The sequence below is a fragment of the Perognathus longimembris genome, chromosome 2 (genome assembly GCF_023159225.1).
Source record: "Perognathus longimembris pacificus isolate PPM17 chromosome 2, ASM2315922v1, whole genome shotgun sequence".
In the NCBI taxonomy this organism is placed as follows: Eukaryota; Metazoa; Chordata; class Mammalia; order Rodentia; family Heteromyidae; genus Perognathus; species Perognathus longimembris.
Window position 1 is genome coordinate 110,046,473 of NC_063162.1, and position 17,895 is coordinate 110,064,367.

General features: G+C 34.4%; 1 protein-coding gene across 2 annotated transcripts in view; it reads right to left on the reverse strand.

The window, feature by feature from the left end:
• Sema3e (semaphorin 3E) overlaps positions 1–17,895 on the reverse strand; it is a 204,485-nt gene that overhangs the window by 76,951 nt on the left and 109,639 nt on the right. For both annotated transcript variants that reach the window (XR_007210076.1, XM_048339921.1), the window contains exons 3-4: positions 10,937–10,996; positions 7,696–7,815 (exon numbers count right to left, since the gene is read on the reverse strand). Coding sequence is in view for 1 of the 2 variants with exons in the window: in XM_048339921.1 (XP_048195878.1) it covers positions 7,696–7,815; positions 10,937–10,996 (180 nt within the window). In the remaining variant the exon portion in view is untranslated. The remainder of the gene's footprint in view (positions 1–7,695; positions 7,816–10,936; positions 10,997–17,895) is intronic.

The window sequence follows — 17,895 nt, forward strand, 5'->3', positions numbered from 1 at the left end:
AAGCTTCAGGGGAAGGTGTTATGCTCACCTTATAATGCCCCAGGAATAATTAACCAATGCCTTTCTACAAGCTGTACTGAAAATATCTTCTGGTTTCAAGAAAAGGAAGCAGAAGCCATGGTTTAGAAAACAACTGCACAAGATGTGCTCTCTTTAAAACCATTGGTTACTACTTAGAACATCCAGCCTTAATTCATAAATGATAAACCCTGCTCTGATAGGAGACTTGAAAGCCATCTTATTTTCTTCTTTAAAAAAAAAACTGCTGCTATTTTTCTGCATTTGATAGGTTGTATTTTAAAATAAAAATTTTCTTTCAGATTTTACTTTTGGTGCAGGATGGGAGGCAATTTGGTTGTGGAACTTAAACTCAGGGCCTAGATCCTGTCCTTGATCTTTGGTGTTCATGACTATTCCTCTACCACTTTGTGCCCACAGCTCCACTACCACTTTTCTGATGGTTAATCGAAGATAAGAGTCTCACAGACATTTCTGCCCAGGTTAGCTTCCAACCTTGATCCTTAGATCTCAACCTACCAAGTAGAGAAGATTACAGGTGTCAGATGAGCACTTGACTTTTAATATCTATTCTAGTGCATGAAACATTTCGGTTCTCCTTACTTAAATAATATTATCAAGTCATTATTTTGAGTGTCCTTAAAAATCCATTATATTTCCTTAGTCAATAATACACTCACATAAATATGCTCATTTATATAGATATCTTTAATCTACATGCATACATATAGATGATAGATGAATACAAATATCCTTAATCTATATGATGAAAACCTCACAGGATGATAACAAAACAAAACTTACACCTGACTTTGTACAATATACTCATTTCCTTCTGATTGGTTGTTTGAAATTGCCAAACATTTCCATACATATCTTTCAGGAAAGTATGTCAGGAAATTACACAATCCTGAACAGTCTTTCTGCAGAAGAAGAACATGAGTGGCACATACCTGTGATCCTAGATATGATGGGAAGTATAAAATAGGAGGATTATCCTCCAGGAATGGCTAGTTAAAGTGAGGTCTTCTCCAAAATAACCAGTATAAAAAGGGGCTGAACTTGTGGCTCAGTTAGTTCCCTAACTAGCAAGTATGTGGTTCTGAATTCAAGCCTCAGGACCACTGTTATATATGCATTCTGTATATAAATTATACAATGAACTTTCTTAAGTGATATACTTCATAACAAGTATACAGATAACCCTCATGATTTTTAAGCCAATAGCATCCAAACTTAAATTGCTAAGATGTTACTTCACACACTTGAGGAAATTTATATCAAAATCACATGCTGAAAATCCTAAAGTTCATTTTTCAATTTTCTCTGGTACAAAATGCATTTGCATGACTAATTTAGTCTGCATATTTAAGAAGTGATATAGATATACTGGAAATAAAACTACACTGGGAAAATATACTCTAAATTTACAAAATATGACAGCAGTCTATATTAAAAACCATGTTCCCTTGAGGATGATCAAAGATTCCCATGTTTGGGCATGTAAGTTCTAGAAATGGCTCATACATACATTGTCGGTTTTTATGGCACTTGCATGGAAGAATGTGTTTTTCTTCCCAAGAGTACAGCTATGGAAAAGAAAAGAATGATTCAGAAAATAATTGTTTTTTGTTATCTATTTATTTGCTTATTCATGAATACTTGACAGGTATTTCAGAGCTAAGCATGGTGCATGCTGCTAGGTGCTAGGAATATATACATACATATATATACATACATATATGTGTATATATATATATATATTATCATTAAGTAGTTGTACAAAGGAGTTGCCCTTCAACAAACACTTAATGAATACAGTGCTTCTAGAATAATGCTATCCTTTTCAACATTCTCACCCACCCCTCCAGACTGTCCTCTTCCCTTTTCTTTTTTGTCTTTTCTTTTTTGGTATTGGGGATGGAACCCAGGAGCACTTGCTAGACAAGTGCTTTGCCACTGAGTTACATCCCAGCCCATGCCTAAGTCTTCTTAATTTTTAGATTATGTTTTGAATTTTTTTGCCATTTAACAAAGCTTTTATACAATGCATCTTGATCTATGTCATTCCATCAACATTTTTACCCCGCATTTTTTCTAATTCTTCACTCTTTAACTCTGCCTTATCTCCTCCAAAAGTACCTTTTAAAATACTTCTATTAATGTGATCTTCCTTTCACATGTCAATAATATAAGGAATAAATATATGATAGGCAGAAGGTATTAGCAACCAAGATTTCACTCCTAGGTAGATTTGTCAACTATTCTTTTCTCCTGAGTATATGGGTAGATACTATGAAATGGTTGGAAATTTCTCCCTAGATTATAAGACTTTATGGGGTAAAGAAGATGACTCTCATTGTCTTGAAATTTTGTTTTATAATTTATGAGTTATTAATGAGTTATTATAAGTTATATAGCTCATTCACATAATAGGACTTCCTCTTAGTCAACTGGAAAAATTCTCCCAATAGTCTTCAAGAATGCTATAAATGTGATTATAAGGTCCAAAAAGGTAATCCTTCAGTCAACAACTTGATTTCAGCCTTGGAAGTCCTTGAGCTCTGGTGCCAGCTAGGCAAGGCCTGTATTCTGCACCCTCAGATCTATGAGATAATAAACACGCTGTTTCAAGTGGCTGTTTTAAATACTCATTTTAGGTATTATTTTTGATAATTTCTATGCAACATAGGAATATAACACAAATAGTTACAAGTTAATTTCCTTTTGCTAAAGTCTAGGTTTTGATAGATACCAATTAAGCTATGGAACCTATTTTAATTTTCAGGAGTTCCAGGGCTTCTGCTGGCTCTCTACAGGTTTGTTTTATACCTGCACCTCTGCTTTTTGTTGGGTGAACCCCACATTCCTGAATATTTTCCATTTTCTTGGAGACATGAGTGAAATTAGAGATAGATATACATTTGTATTTTGCGGAATGTTTTATGTTTGTGAAGCATTGTATTCTCTAAAAAAAGACTTGTAAAAATTATATTAAGTGAAGTAAGCCAGACCCAAATAAACATAGATCCCATGGTTTCCCTCATTTGTGTTAATTTATATATGTCTGGGATAGTCCTAGCAGAGAACCACAGTAGCTCAATAGCTATGAACATATGATCACATAAGATGAAGCTAAATGAAATTATCTCCAAGATATGGACACAAGAGAGACGGAAGGGAAGGGGAACAACAGTGAGACAAAGGACAAAGTGAACCTATGCAACAGCAATACTTACAAGACAATACATTGGAAATGAACTTTACAACTTGGGGGGTATAGGAGAAAAAAGAGGGAGGAGGTAACAAGTTTGATGAGAAATGGACTTACTGCCTTATGCTTGTAACTGTAACCCCTCTGTGCATCACTGTGACAATAAAAATAAATTTTAAAAGAGTATTTTAAGGGCTAGGAATATGGCCTAGTGGTAGAGTGCTCGGCTCCTTTATATGAATCTCTGGTTTCGATTCCTCAGCACCACATATATAGAGAAAAGTCGGAAGTGGTGCTGTGGCTCAAGTGGTAGAATGCTAGCCTTGAGCCAAAAGAAGCCAGGGACAGTGCTCAGGCCCTGAGTTCAAGCCCCAGGCTGGCAAGAAACAAATCAAACAAAAAAAAGGTATTTTAAAACTTTTGAGAGATCATTGGCAGAGGAACACATTTCACTTCATAGAAATTTGTCGATAAATCCAGACGGATCGACTAGACAGTCAAAACCAAATCTCACTGGAAAAGCCTGTAGCAAAACTGCTTCCAAGGACATCTCTAGAAATTACCATATACAGGCTTATGTGGAGAAACTTAGGGACTTCGAAACAATATAGGGTTAAGTTATCTCACAAGAGAAAGCAGAGTGGGTAAGCAACCAGCTTTTCACACACAAAGACTCAACTTTCTGTGTGCTCTCTGACAGTGAAGCATCATTTTGAAGCAGAAACTGAACATGTAGGTGCTTAATATTTCAGATATATCCTTTCTGTTGGTGGAAGAATTTACCATGGCAAGAAAATGGATACCTGTGCTCGCTTCGGCAGCACATATACTAAAATAGGAACAATACAAAGAGGACACAGATACCACCACAGAGCAGAGGACACAGCTCTGTTGCTTCTGCTGCTGCTGCCTCTGATGCACTGACAGGGGGTGAGAACCACCTTTTACTGGGCAGAAGCAATTTTTCTATCAGCTATTTCTCTTTCTCTGGGCCCTATTGACTGACCATCTCTTTCTGATGGTTCAAATTTTACAGGGCAGGGACAGCTCAAGTGCTTGCTATTCATATCTGCTTTCCATCTGTCCCACTTATTACTTTACGTATATAATTGTAACCCTTCTGTACGTCACCTTGACAATAAAATTAAATTTAAAACAAGCTTTACTCTTTCTTTCTCCATCTGGCCCATCTTGGTGCACACTTAGCCCACCTACAATTTACCTGAGCCTTGGTGTTTCTCTGGCCACTCAATCTTCTTATATGAGGGTCTTCATACTACAGGGAGATCTGCTGATTCTGTCCCTGGGTGACTTCAAGGGTCTGGGGCAAGTATGAACTCTCAAAATTAACAAGTCAAGATTCCTTCCCAAAGAAATAGCCAAGAATAGAATGCAGAATGTCCAGGAAAAGCACATAAAGAGCCAAGATTAAATATCCAGATTATAAGGAAGGAAGTCATTGCCAGATGAACACACACACACACACACACACACACACACACACACACACACACAGAGAGAGAGAGAGAGAGACTTATCTAATTTACTCTCCCAACATAAGTCTCTTTCTCTTGAGAAATAACCCTTTGTATCCATCTGTCCAAAAGTTACATTCATTGAAGGTTTTATGGTTACCCTTTCTAGAAAATTTGCCCCCATGAGTTCTTCTTGTCTCCAAGAGGCAAACAGTCTCTTAGCCTATAACCAACAATTGAAGTTTTCTGTATCTATACTAACAAAAATATTCTTTCATCCAATCTTTTTCCTTAATGATTTTATTAAATAGACAGAATTTCTTCCTTTAAAATTGATGAAACAGTTTTATTCCAGTAGTTTGTCATATTCCATTGCATCTTAATCTTGTATTTAGTCATCCTCTTAGGCAAACATGTACTTGCTACTGACTGATATTTTAAAATTTCATTTCCCTTCTACAGGTATGATTCTGAACTTGTAATAATTTTATTGTAACGTCTCTTTCTGTGCTCATGTTGTACATACATTGATGATTCCTGAGATGTTCTTCTAGTACATAAATAATGACATTTTCCAAGTTATTTTGAGAAAGTGAGAGGCAGAGAATGAAAACTAGATGTGATAGTTCTCTCTCACATTTTAGAGGTGAGAGAGTAGAGAGACTCCTTCACAGGAGACCATCACTCATCCCATCAGAACTCAATAACTGAATCTATACTGATAATACTTCCCCTGACTCCACACAGGATCTCTCCAATAACTGCAAATAGGAATGAGAACCTACAACAGAAAAATATGAGCAATTAGATTCTACTGAAATCCTGCTCTGCTTGTATAGCTCCCTCTTGCAGGATGCAGTTCTTCTCAATCAACAAGAAATGAAGCTGGAAGTGGTTGTAATTTTCCTTTTTCTGTAATATCTGATCAAATAGTGAGCTAGGTGTGCTCTGATCTGGAATAGCTTCTTACTTCAATTTCATAGTTGTTTGGTATTGCTATTGCAAAACATTAAATACCCTTATGATCTCTCAAATTATGTCAGATTTAATATTTAGGTAATTATGTAAGACATTATTTAAATGACACTAAATCATATCAAAATTCTAACATGGTTCAAGTGTGCCATTTGTATTTAATATTTATCACTAAATACCCCATAATATTTAATACCATTTTAAGATAAAACACATTTCATCCTGCTAATGATAGTGCAGCTTATATTAGAATTGTATTAACTCTTCCAGAAACAGTGATTAAACTAAGGGGAAAAATATCTTACATTTTAATGCCTGAAGATTAGTTAAGAATGATTGAAATGTGTTTCATGGGATGAACCCCCAAATTCTTGTGGAAAAGAATGACTCGAACTCAAGTAAAAAAGTTAAGTACTTACTACCTGGGAAATAAAGAACAAAGACTTACAGATCAGCTGAAATATAAAGGGAGATATCTAAACATAGATGTAGGTACGCTAAATCTGTCTTTATATATTATTTATATTTATATATTATTTATGTTTATACATTATTTCCCAAATACTTGTCTATATTTAATTATACATGCAAGCACACCACTAGAGCCCTAGCTTTGAAAGCTGAAAAGAATGGCTGCTGTTGTTGTGAGAGACTTTTCAATATGACTCATCCAAGTAAAGTAACTTCTGGAACGAAACCTACACTCTCCAAAATATAATCCAGCATTTTGAAAATACATAATTTAGAATATGTAAGTACAATGCTAAAAATAGGAATTAATACATACACTTAGAATCAACAAAAACCATGATAGAAGTATTTTTAATGTTAGCATTTTCTACGCTAGTATTTCCAGTCCTTATTTGAAAATATTCAATCAGCACAATGTCGTGCATATGCTGCTTGATTTTAATCTACTGAAGGAATGCGACGTTAATATTTTTTAAAAGCCCATTAAAAATCCTCCAAGGACAGTTTCTAGCTGAAGTGCCCTATTCAGGTATGTTCTCTAAATGTTATGCATAGCTTTCAATATTGATGATTATGTTCGCATCTGAATGATAATCAGTACAATAAATATCAGAAATAATTTTTAGTGGTAAAATAAATGCTGATCTTTGCACATTGTTATTAGCCATATTTGATAGTCACTATGCCCATTAATTAGTTGGGTATGTATACCTACTTAGCCATGGAATTCAGTTTGATATTTTATCAGAATCCCATATTAATATAGGATTCTACCTTCTAATTTAAATGAAAAGTTAACATTCCTGAGATCTGAATATTGCTTTATATGCTTCATATAATGTATTGTGATATAAAGTGCTTCCAGGTATAAAATATACAAGTGTTAAGAGTTCATCCAGGATTTAGGACTAGTTTATAGTGCTAACCTTGAATTTGCTTATTGAACATATACGTAGCAGAATTCAGTTGGAATTTACATTCATTACCCTATAATACCATATCACTTACTGGTAAAATCTTAGAGAAAGAAGTATAGAGATTTCTTCTACTCATGTCTGTCTTTAATGAACTAAAACCCCTTCCTTTGATTGATCCTACCTCACAACTAGGACAACACAATTATAGCATCAAAAAAAACTTTGCATATTGTTAATACATTACATGGATCCTTTTATTTAGAAAAATTGTGTATATATGTATATATTTACTTAGTAGACATATATTCCAATTTGTATGGATGATAATAAAACATTAAAAGCACAGTAGATATTGCAATGACATTGCAATGCTAAGAAAAGATAGAAAGATAATGGGAGTAGGATCATTGTGAGAGTAAGTACATAGAAAATTACTCACTTTTCAGATTTAGAGCTGACAAAAGTTTTAAAGGTCTTAAGAGATCAGTTTATCTCAAGCAAACTACATAATTCCATCAAAAATACTTTCCTCTTTCTTGAGAAGAAATGCCACACTTACTTTCTTGTAAAAGCAAGATAATCCAAGCTTCACTTTTCTTGATAGCAATGCATGAAACTGTCTTACCTCCAAATGGTTCCCAACTCTGATGAAGGTGCAAAGTGGGTCAAAAGCTCCAGTACCACAGGTGAGAAGATGTGTCCTGTTGTAGTGATGCAAAACCCGAACATAGTTTGCGCATTTGTTCTAAAACAGGATCCAAATGAGATGGACTGGTTAGCACACAACAAGGGATAGCCACGCCACTCCCTTTATATTTTCCCTAATCCTAGAAATCTTATGTGTCACTATAAGTCAGCTCAGTCAGAGGAACATGAGCAGTGAAAGAAGAGGAAACAGGGGCCCAGGGAAGAAGAAATCTAGGTGACTCACTCATGTAATTTAGTGAGCAGGAAAGTGTACATTACCTTTTATAATAAAAGCAATTATTTCTTACATTCTAGATCAAAAGAATATATTCAAGAATGAAGATTTTCAGGGCAATATGTTCTTTCATATAATTAAATTGTTCCCAATACTATTATTTTTTAAGCTCAGAATAAACAATGAACTGGTACAATACCAAACAATTTATAATTAGAAAACCCTATTATTCATAAATAAATAGATGGAGAATGTAGGTTATTACAAATTTTTTTCACATTGGAGAAAATAGTCTTGCAACTTCAAAACCACAAATTCACATAAACCACTTTTAGAAAGAATTTTCAAATAAATAGAAAAACGTACATAGGAATAACATTTTATTGTAAAGTTATTGTGCATTTATTGTTTTTTGTAAGATTACAGTCAAAGGATTAACATAGATTTTTATGAAGGATTAGATTGTAAAGGAATTTACTTTTGGGCTATATGGCCTCTTTTGCAGGTTCTCACCTCTGTTCCAGGCACAGATGACAAAACAGTGAATGTGTGCATCTGTTACCCAATAAAACTGAATTTAAAAACATAAGTAAGTCAGATTAGTGTGGTTTTACCTGGAAGGATTTTGAAGACAGTATTATTCTTTTATGCACTCTTCTATTCTCCCTATTAATCGAATACAGTTTCTGATACACAGTACATGCTCAACAATTTTTTAATGAAGTCACCAGGTTAGTTTTATTTTTAAAATGTTTAATATTGCTTCAAAATCCATCAGGTCAAGCACTCTTGCCACTAGGCCATATCCCCAGCGGCCCCCCCCCCCCTATTTTTTTGCCAGTCCTGGGCCTTGGACTCAGGGCCTGATATTGTCCTGGCTTCTTTTTGCTCAAGGCTAGCACTCTGCCACTTGAGCCACAGTGCCACTTCTGGCCATTTTCTGTATATGTGGTGCTGGGGAATCAAACCGAGGGCTTCATGTATACGAGGCAAGCGCTCTTGCCACTAGGCCATATCCCCAGCACAGTTGTAACTAGTCCCATGTGTATCTGTAGCTTCTATTATTGATGATGTTCTTGTATCACCTTCCTGTATTTGTACCCACACTATCTCTGTAATCTTATCTGAGTATATTGGAAACAGTGTATACTGGTATTGGAACTAGGAAATTGAAAGGGAATACCAAAATTGAGAGACACAGTGTAAAAAAAAGACAAACAACTACAAAAGCAATACTTCCAAAACTGTTTGGTGTAAGTGAACTGAACACCTCAGGGGGGGGAAGGGTAAGGGAGAGGGGGACGGGGGTATGAGGGACAAGGTAATAAACAGTACAAGAAATGTATCCAATGCCTAACCTATGAAACTGTAACCTCTCTGTACATCAGTTTGATAATAAAAATTTGAAAATAAATAAATAAATAAATGAAAAACAAAAACAAAAACAAAATCCATCAGGTCAAATTAATTCTAGCAAATTCCCTCTACCAAATTAGGCATTACTATTTCACAAAACAATTTTTTGAAGTAATTCCTAAACACTTTTAATCATATCATTTTGTAACTAATTATGCAATGTTAAGCAAGTTGTAAAGGGGGAGATTGGTATATTAGTGTGTAAGGCCTCTCATGATATGATAGTCCAGCAGATCTTCTATGCTATTATAAATAGTTCATAGGCTATCTTGCCATTGTCATGATCAAAGAATGAATTGCTGAGTCAAATATCCAGGACATCCAGATGTATTCATTCAATGTCCCACTCTTGTAGATTTTGGTTGGATGAGCCATAAAGAATTGCTAGAATCGGATAGTCCAGGTGTGGTGAAAATATTGTGTATCACATTGCTATAAGTACCAGCCTCTCCTCTGGTGATACTCTATCATATCTGGGGTGAGCCAGTTAGACCGCATTTTGCCTAACTTGGTTGACATAGCCTAAGAGTATGTTCAATTAGTCAGCATCATGCTGTGGGCTAAGGCAGTAAGAATGTGTTGACTCATTCCTTGGCGGTCACCCAATTGCTCCAGAGACTAAGAGATTTATATGATGTATGTTACTCTTTTACATGGTGTTTTTCTTTCCTTAGTGTGAAAAAGATAAGTTCATTTTCAAAGGGGGTGTGGAGACGTTTTCCAGGCTGTGTGTTCTATGAGATCAGCCAGCCACTCCTAGCATGTGATTGTCTCTCACACAGGTTCCAGTGTGTCAGGAACAGTGCTGGGCATGTCATTTTCTATCCAGACCCTTCTTGAAAACTACAGAGAAATGAGATATTGCTTCTTATATACGGAAAGATCCAGAAAACACTGTGAAATCTATTATGCATGATTATTTCCCTTGTCTCCTCAAACTTCATAATGTCTCTCATTGTATCTTCTATTTTTCTAATGTATTAATCCAAGTGAAATGAAATATAAGAAATGTACCTAGTTTTTCCTCAAATTAAAAAAATAAACAAAACAAACATTGAGAGAACTGGAAAGGACACACATTTGGGGACACTTTTTCTTTGCATGTGGGTACAAGTCCTGTAGCTTGAACTTTCAGCCTAAGTACTGTTGTTAAGCATTTTTGCTCAAGAGTTAAACTCTACACTTGAAAAAAAATAAAAATAAACAAAACAAAAATCTACCATTATTTTTCTCCAAACACAGAAGAAATCAGTTCCTGTAAGTTAAGTAAATTATAAATCCCAATTGAAGAAAATAAAATAAAACCCAAATCTTAATAATGCCTTGGCTTTCTCCATTTCTTCATTGAAATCATTTTTATATAATCATACATTCATTATGTGTAGAGCTTTCCATTATTTTCTTTGTGAACAAAGAGTCTATGTGCTTCTGAGACTTACATGAAATGAAACTTTCATGATTTCCTCCTTTGAGTTTGACCAGGAATCTAAGTTAAGGATTTGTTTAATTTACATGAAATAATACTTACTGCATCTTTTCCTTTCATTATGCATTCTTCCATTTTTACTGCCATAGTAGGCCAATGTATCTGAAATAGAAGATTATATACTGTTATGGCAACTGCATATAAAAATAAACCACACTAAGAATACATTTCATTGTCTTTTGCAATTCTTTGCATTTCCATTTGGTTCTATTTCTGAAAAGTTGAAATAAGACATTATCTTCCCAAAATTATTTGCATAATTAAGAAACTTATCCTAAGTGTTTGTGTCCCCCCCACCCCATCTTTTGAAGTCTCTCTTCAAGTCTCAGCAGAATAGAGGCCAGTTATTAAGCCAATCCTTTCTTGTATTTGACCTGTCATAACCTCTGCCTCCCAGTGTCCCTCCAAAGCAGGCAACCTCCTGCAGTTTTGTTTGCATTCCTACCACCAACCACAGAAACTTGTATGTGGTGAGAAATCAGTAATGTTTGCTGGGCGAACAGGTTAAGGTATAAATAGCTTTTTAAACGTTGATAATACTGAAACCATCAGTAATGCACTACATTACATCTTTGTCATTTAAAATATTATTAAACACCTAGCTTCTAACTTGATTTCCATAAGTTTTTATTACATTCTAACTATTTTGACTTTGTTAAAGAGAGAAGACCTACCAAGTACTGCTATTTCTCCTCTAACAGTACCTAGCAGTTTGCTGAGACCACAGGTAGGAATAACTACATTCTTATTCCACTAATTTTTACTATGATATTTATTTTTAAAGAAATTATTTTCTTTAGCACTATCTTTTCTCAGACTGTTTTGCCCCTCCCTTTTGTTCTCAAACTATGGGATCAATAACATTATATGTCAGATTTTGTGTTAATATTTTTTGTCTCAAATGCTTGCACAGAAATTTGAGATTTTTATACTCATTGTTCCTTGTTATCTCTGATCTTAAAGTAATCTTCCTTATTTTCATCATTTTTTCTTCTTTTGTATGCTACTACACCCCTACACATTATTGCTATTATATTTGATTACTGGCACTTTTCTGTTATACAAATTCTTTATAAAGTATAGATATTGTTCTGTGCACATTGATGTATTGTGTGTGTGAGTGTATGTGTGTGTGTGTGTGTGTGTGTGCCCACATACGAGCTCTCCTCCTGGGACTTGAACTCGGGGCCTAGGAGGTGACTCGGGCCTTTTGTGCTCTATTACTTGTGTCATACCTCTAGCTTTGTCTTTTTGGTGTTTAATTGAAATAGGAAATTCACAGATTTTCCTGTCCAGACTGGTTTTGAACGATGATCCTCAGATCTCAGGCTCCTAAGTAACTAGGATTACAGGTGTGAGCCACTGGCTCCCAGCACATTGATGTAATTTTACATTTCATCCGTTTTTATGTTTTTTGCTTGGGCTATGCAATTTAGCTAGAGTCTTTTTCCACCTGTGACAATTTGTCTGCTCCCTTAGCTTATTTTAACTTCTCTCTCTGTACCTGTCACTCCATCATTCTGTTCTTCTTTAGTTTGAAAAAAAATGGTTATCTAGATAAATATGAGATGTTGCTTACTGGAAGGAAGCCTTTTTAACTCAAGTAGAAAACTGTTGGTTAATTTAAAAGTTTGACCAACATTCAACAATGATAAATCCGCATTTTTGGTGCATCTAAAACAACCTATAGATGATAGAGACTAAGAGTTGGCATGCATGTGAGGCAGTATTTTTTTCTGGAGTTAACATGTGATGCCTTCTTTCAGTGGAGAAAGTGCACACCGGCTGATTTTAGCCTTTACTCAACTGGGCCTGTAGGCATTTTTGTGTGTGATATCTTTTGTGTATTTGTAAATTCTATATATATCTATATATATAATTTATATGTATATGTATATATATGTGTATATATATATATATATATATATATATATATCTATGAGTGCGTAGAGTCCCAAAGGGTTTCCTGCTAATGACAGTCAGGATCAGGCATTCTTTAACTTTCGTAGGACCGTGCATACATTTTAAGTGAAAGCATGTGGGTCTTTCATGTTCCAACATGAGAATAAAAAAAAACAAAAACAAAAAAAAAAACAAGAGAAGGTGAAGATACAAAATAAAACCTATTAAACTTACTAAAACCTACATACCAGTCTTCAAGTAGATGTTCTTGATTTTTGCAATGATTCTGTCAATGTATAATGCATGTTTAAAGAAAGATCTCACTTAAGTATTTTATAGTACATGAAGTTCAGTTACAGATTTGCTTGAGTCTGAAGAAGTGACCAACCCCATTATGTAGTATGGAATCTGGAAGTCAAGTTCAGGAAATAGAAGTTTTACATCATTTACTATTTGAAGGAAAATTTATGGCATGGAGCAGTAGGTTTCTTCTGATCATTTCTAATACCATTCTAACTTGAGATTAAAATTTGGAGATTTCTCATTTATGCATATGTTAAAATCTGTACATATGTACATGCATTTCAAATACATATGTTCTATATACATAAAAGAAAACATAAACTCATGTTGTGATCACCTGTCATTGGAAATACTTTCATGTCTAAGTTACTTATTAATATGGGTATGTTATACAGCATCTCATTCCTAGTTCAGAATAAAGCATTTTGTCCATGAAATGCAAGGATTTTCTTTTTTTTAAATACTAGAATCCTTTTGTATTCATTTTCCTTTCATTATTTGCAAAGATGATGTTCTTAAATTGTGTTCCAGATCACAATATCTCATATTCTTTTAAATCATTGAATCATTAGGACTATTCCCACAATTAGGCAAACATACGTTTCAGGGATAATTCTTAAGACAGTTGTATATTTTTTTGATTGGTCCTTTTCTCCAAATCGTATTTCCAAATAACCTGGAAAGATAAGAAATAAAATCTCTACTAGGATAAATAAAGGGCTGGGGATTTGGCTCTGTGGTAGTATGCTTTACTAGCATGCAAAAGGTCCTGGGTTCAGCCCCCTAGCTCTGAAAACCAAAACAAGAACAACAACAAAACATAATTGGAAGATTAATTTCCTGATCACGATGACACAGATATTGTTCTCTCTTTGGTCAAAGGTGGGGCACATTTGCTAGCAGCCTTTTTGTATGACTGTAAGTTTTCTTAGATGTCTTTCAAATGAACCATATATTCACTTTATGTGCAGCTTTTACTGAGTCTGCTATGCATCACTTGTTGAGGGCTGAAGGGCAAGGAAAGTGCTGGAAACATGAGGTTTTGCCTGCCTGCTGTGCCTCAGTAATAAGAGACCTTTGTCTCTGACCCATGAGTCCTATGTTTTTTGACACCATCTATGAAACTGTGAAAAGCTAATTGGCTTCAATATGAGGAATTCTCCCAGATTCCTCACAGCTTCAAACAAACAAAAGATAATATGTGATGAAGATGACTGTCAGAATATACATTGATCACAGCAGCAAACATAATGATAGCAATTGCTTTCCTGTACAAATGACAAAACTATTCTTTCAGGCACATTTACCAAGTGTTTCAAAATCAAACCTTTCTTGATGTCTTTACAACATTGTATTTCTCTCTCGCTTTATCCCCTATAGTGTTTTTCATTTTTCTAGAAGTCTAATGATTTGTGCATTTAGTGTTAGCTCTGTTATTGGACTATAAATTGCAGAGGGCAAGGCAGTGCTCTGTGTATTGCTGTATACATAGCAATGTTTGTGGGAACAATACATCAAACACAGTCTGTTTATTCAACATTTGACGATTGCCTTGTATCAATCAACACATTTGTATCACATGTTCTCTAAGGTCAATCCATTAAAAGAGCTCATAGTAAAGTTTGAGATTAAGATTTATAGGTATGGAAATATAACAAGTACCAAATGAATAAGTAAAATTTTGTGTTGAATCAGGAAAGAAATAAGGTTGGAAGTTGGCAGTAATTTTTCAACAATTGGTAGGCTCTTTGAAGGTAGATAAAAAGATGTTGACTACATTATAGTAAGGGAATAGAGAAAGAGGAAAATACTAAATTATGAGCACACAGCAGGGCAAAATATAATAGATGGGAAAATGTTACTAAAATGTTGTTGTTGCTAAGTTTTGTTTGGATTCTCTTGTTGACATTGTTAGAAAAGTTTTACAGCCTGAGGACTGCGTTCAAAAGTTAACTGAGGTGACAAAACTTGACAAAGAGACCTCACTGGAAGTAGAAAGTTATTCTTTTTTTTACAGTCTGTTCTGCCAAGCCAGTAAAGGAAATGATTTTCTTCATTTGTTTTGGCAGTAAGGGTGCCTTTTGGTTCTGCTCCAGCTTAGCATCTACAAAAATTGATAAAATTAGGTTATGTGTTCTGCACAAAACATTTTCAAAGGCAGTTAAACAACAGGGTATAATGGTATTTTCAAACTATCTACCAAAAAAGGTTCAAAAGAAAAAAGGTTAAATACACACCGTTTCATCACAATATCATTACATTGTAATTTAATTGTTTCTCTGCACATTAAGAAGCCATTTTCTATTCATTCTCCTCTCCTTCAAGGACAAAAATAAGATAAAATATAAATTAAATTACAGTAATATTTTCTGGACTTCCTGTTGAGTTGCATAATTATGGCAGAATTAAGGATTGAGCATCTTATTGTTAAAAGATATTTCAACACTCAGAAAAACAAATTAATAAAGAAAAAATAGTCTAACAGCTTAGAAACTTCCCTTTTCATTAAAAATAGATAAAATAACACAGTTTATGTCATCTATATTCAGAGTATATTAAGCAATAAAGACTTTGTTGTAACAGCATCTACTTCTACCATTTCTACTTTCATTATTCTGATAAAAATGCATGTATGTGTTTTCAACTTTATTTCTTTTGTATCTATGCACATTACCAGAATCCATCAAAACACATTTTAATTATACAATCTCTACATATCATTAAAAGAAGTAAAATATAATGTAAATATAATACATTAAAATAATTCTAATGGCTTATAAATTACTAGCCTTCAACCTCACACACATTATCTGTCTTAGTGTTTGTGCCTTTGCCTTTAATGTAATGACTGTAATTATTCAAGTGTTTTGAGTGTCAAAATTATAATCATTTGGTCTGTACACAAAATTTGTATTTAAAGGCTTGTTCTCCAAAACATTTGAGCTACAACAATATTGCTACTAAACATTAGTTGCCTGGTGATATAAGCCCTTTTTGTGGATGAAATATGTTTAACTGATATCATTAATGTGGATTAACATATGACATCTACATGCAAATTATATTTTAATGCCAAATTTCCACCCAACAAAAGTTAAATTCTAAACTGTCTTTCACCTTTGATAAAAAGGTTGCATACATTAGAGCAGCATGTGTATCTTCATAAGTAGATTCACCTAGCAGCACTTTCCTATCTATAGATATCCGTATTTGGAAGTGTAATATCTTTAACTTAAAATGATAATGATAAAATTAATTTGAGAAAAACAAGCCGAAATCTGGAAATGTGGGAAAAAATACAACCAAATTTCCCAAACTCTATCATCAAAATGAACTCTTCTGTGTTTTGCTCATGGAAATATAACTTGAACAAACATACACATTTCTGTTTCCTCATGGAATAGAAGATAGAACAAAAATTGTATGCATTACGCTACTATTTGTATTTTCCAGAGGATAATTTTGTTTTCCAGGATGTCTCACATGTATACAGATTGTATGAGGAATTAAGGACAGAAAACAGGCAAGCTAATTTGCTCCCTGGGGTTGAGTACTAGAATCTTCTTACAATCAGTACTTACTATGAGTAAACAAAAGGACCTATTCCCTTTTAGGACTATTGGTTATTCACTACTGTCACCAGCAATTAACTGTTCCCCTAGTTTATAAGTTACGAGGGTAAAATAACATCAGGCAAAGAGAGTAAGAACCATAGGAAAGAAATACTCATTACATAGGCATTACTAGCAGAAGTAATGACATACTGAAGACCAATTGGGGAGACTAGAACTTCCCTCCAAAGTAGTAACTGGGTTCTCAGTGAGGCTGTGGAAAGATCATAGTGTTGTAAGACAGATCTATTGCATTTAAATTCTAACAGCCATTGTTGCCTTGGCATTAGCTTCTTCTTTCCACTACCCAATAAAGTGCTGTTCAAATAATCACACTAAACTATAATTCTAATTATATGATGCCCACATTCATAATTCTCCAGAACTCCAGCACGGCCCATGACTGAGTTTCTACAGTATGACGGTCAATTTCCTTCCTGAGCTAGTCTCAGCCATATATCCCCCTTTTACTATTCTCACCCCTTCCTCCTGCTCATCTACTGCAGCCAGGACACTTGTCATTTCAGGTTGCTCTCTCTCTAAAACTTTTGTCCTTCTTCCTCCTACATTGTTCCTAATGGTGATTGCTATCCATCAAAATTCTATTTTCAAAGTCCAATTTAAATTATATTAACTTCAGGAACCATCACTTGAACATTTTTATATATACTAAATATTTGAACATTCATCATCATTGTTTATTCAAATTGTGCTGTCTGCTGAGTGCTGGTGGCTCATGCCTGTAATCTTTTAATCCTAGTTACTCAGGAGGCTGAGATCTGAGGATCTCACTTCAAAGATATCTAGGGTGAGAAAGTTCATGAGACTCTTATCTCCAATTATTCACCAGAAAACTGGAAGTGGAGCTGTGGCTCAAAGTGGAAGAGTGCTATCCTTGAGCAAAAATTGCTCAAGAACAATCAATGCCCAGTCCCTGAGTTCCAGGCCTTGAGTTCGAGCCCTGGAACCAAAAGAAAACATAAATAAATCTTGTGCTGTATAAGGCACATGTAAATCTACAAATCCTCTTCATCATTAATATTTTAGAATATGGACTGATTTATTCATTGTTGATTAATTTATATCTCTGTTTATGTCTCTAAAGTAGCCCCAAAAACTATGTGCCTATAATTGATTTAGAAATGACAATACATTAGAATAATCCATTTAAAATCACAATATTGA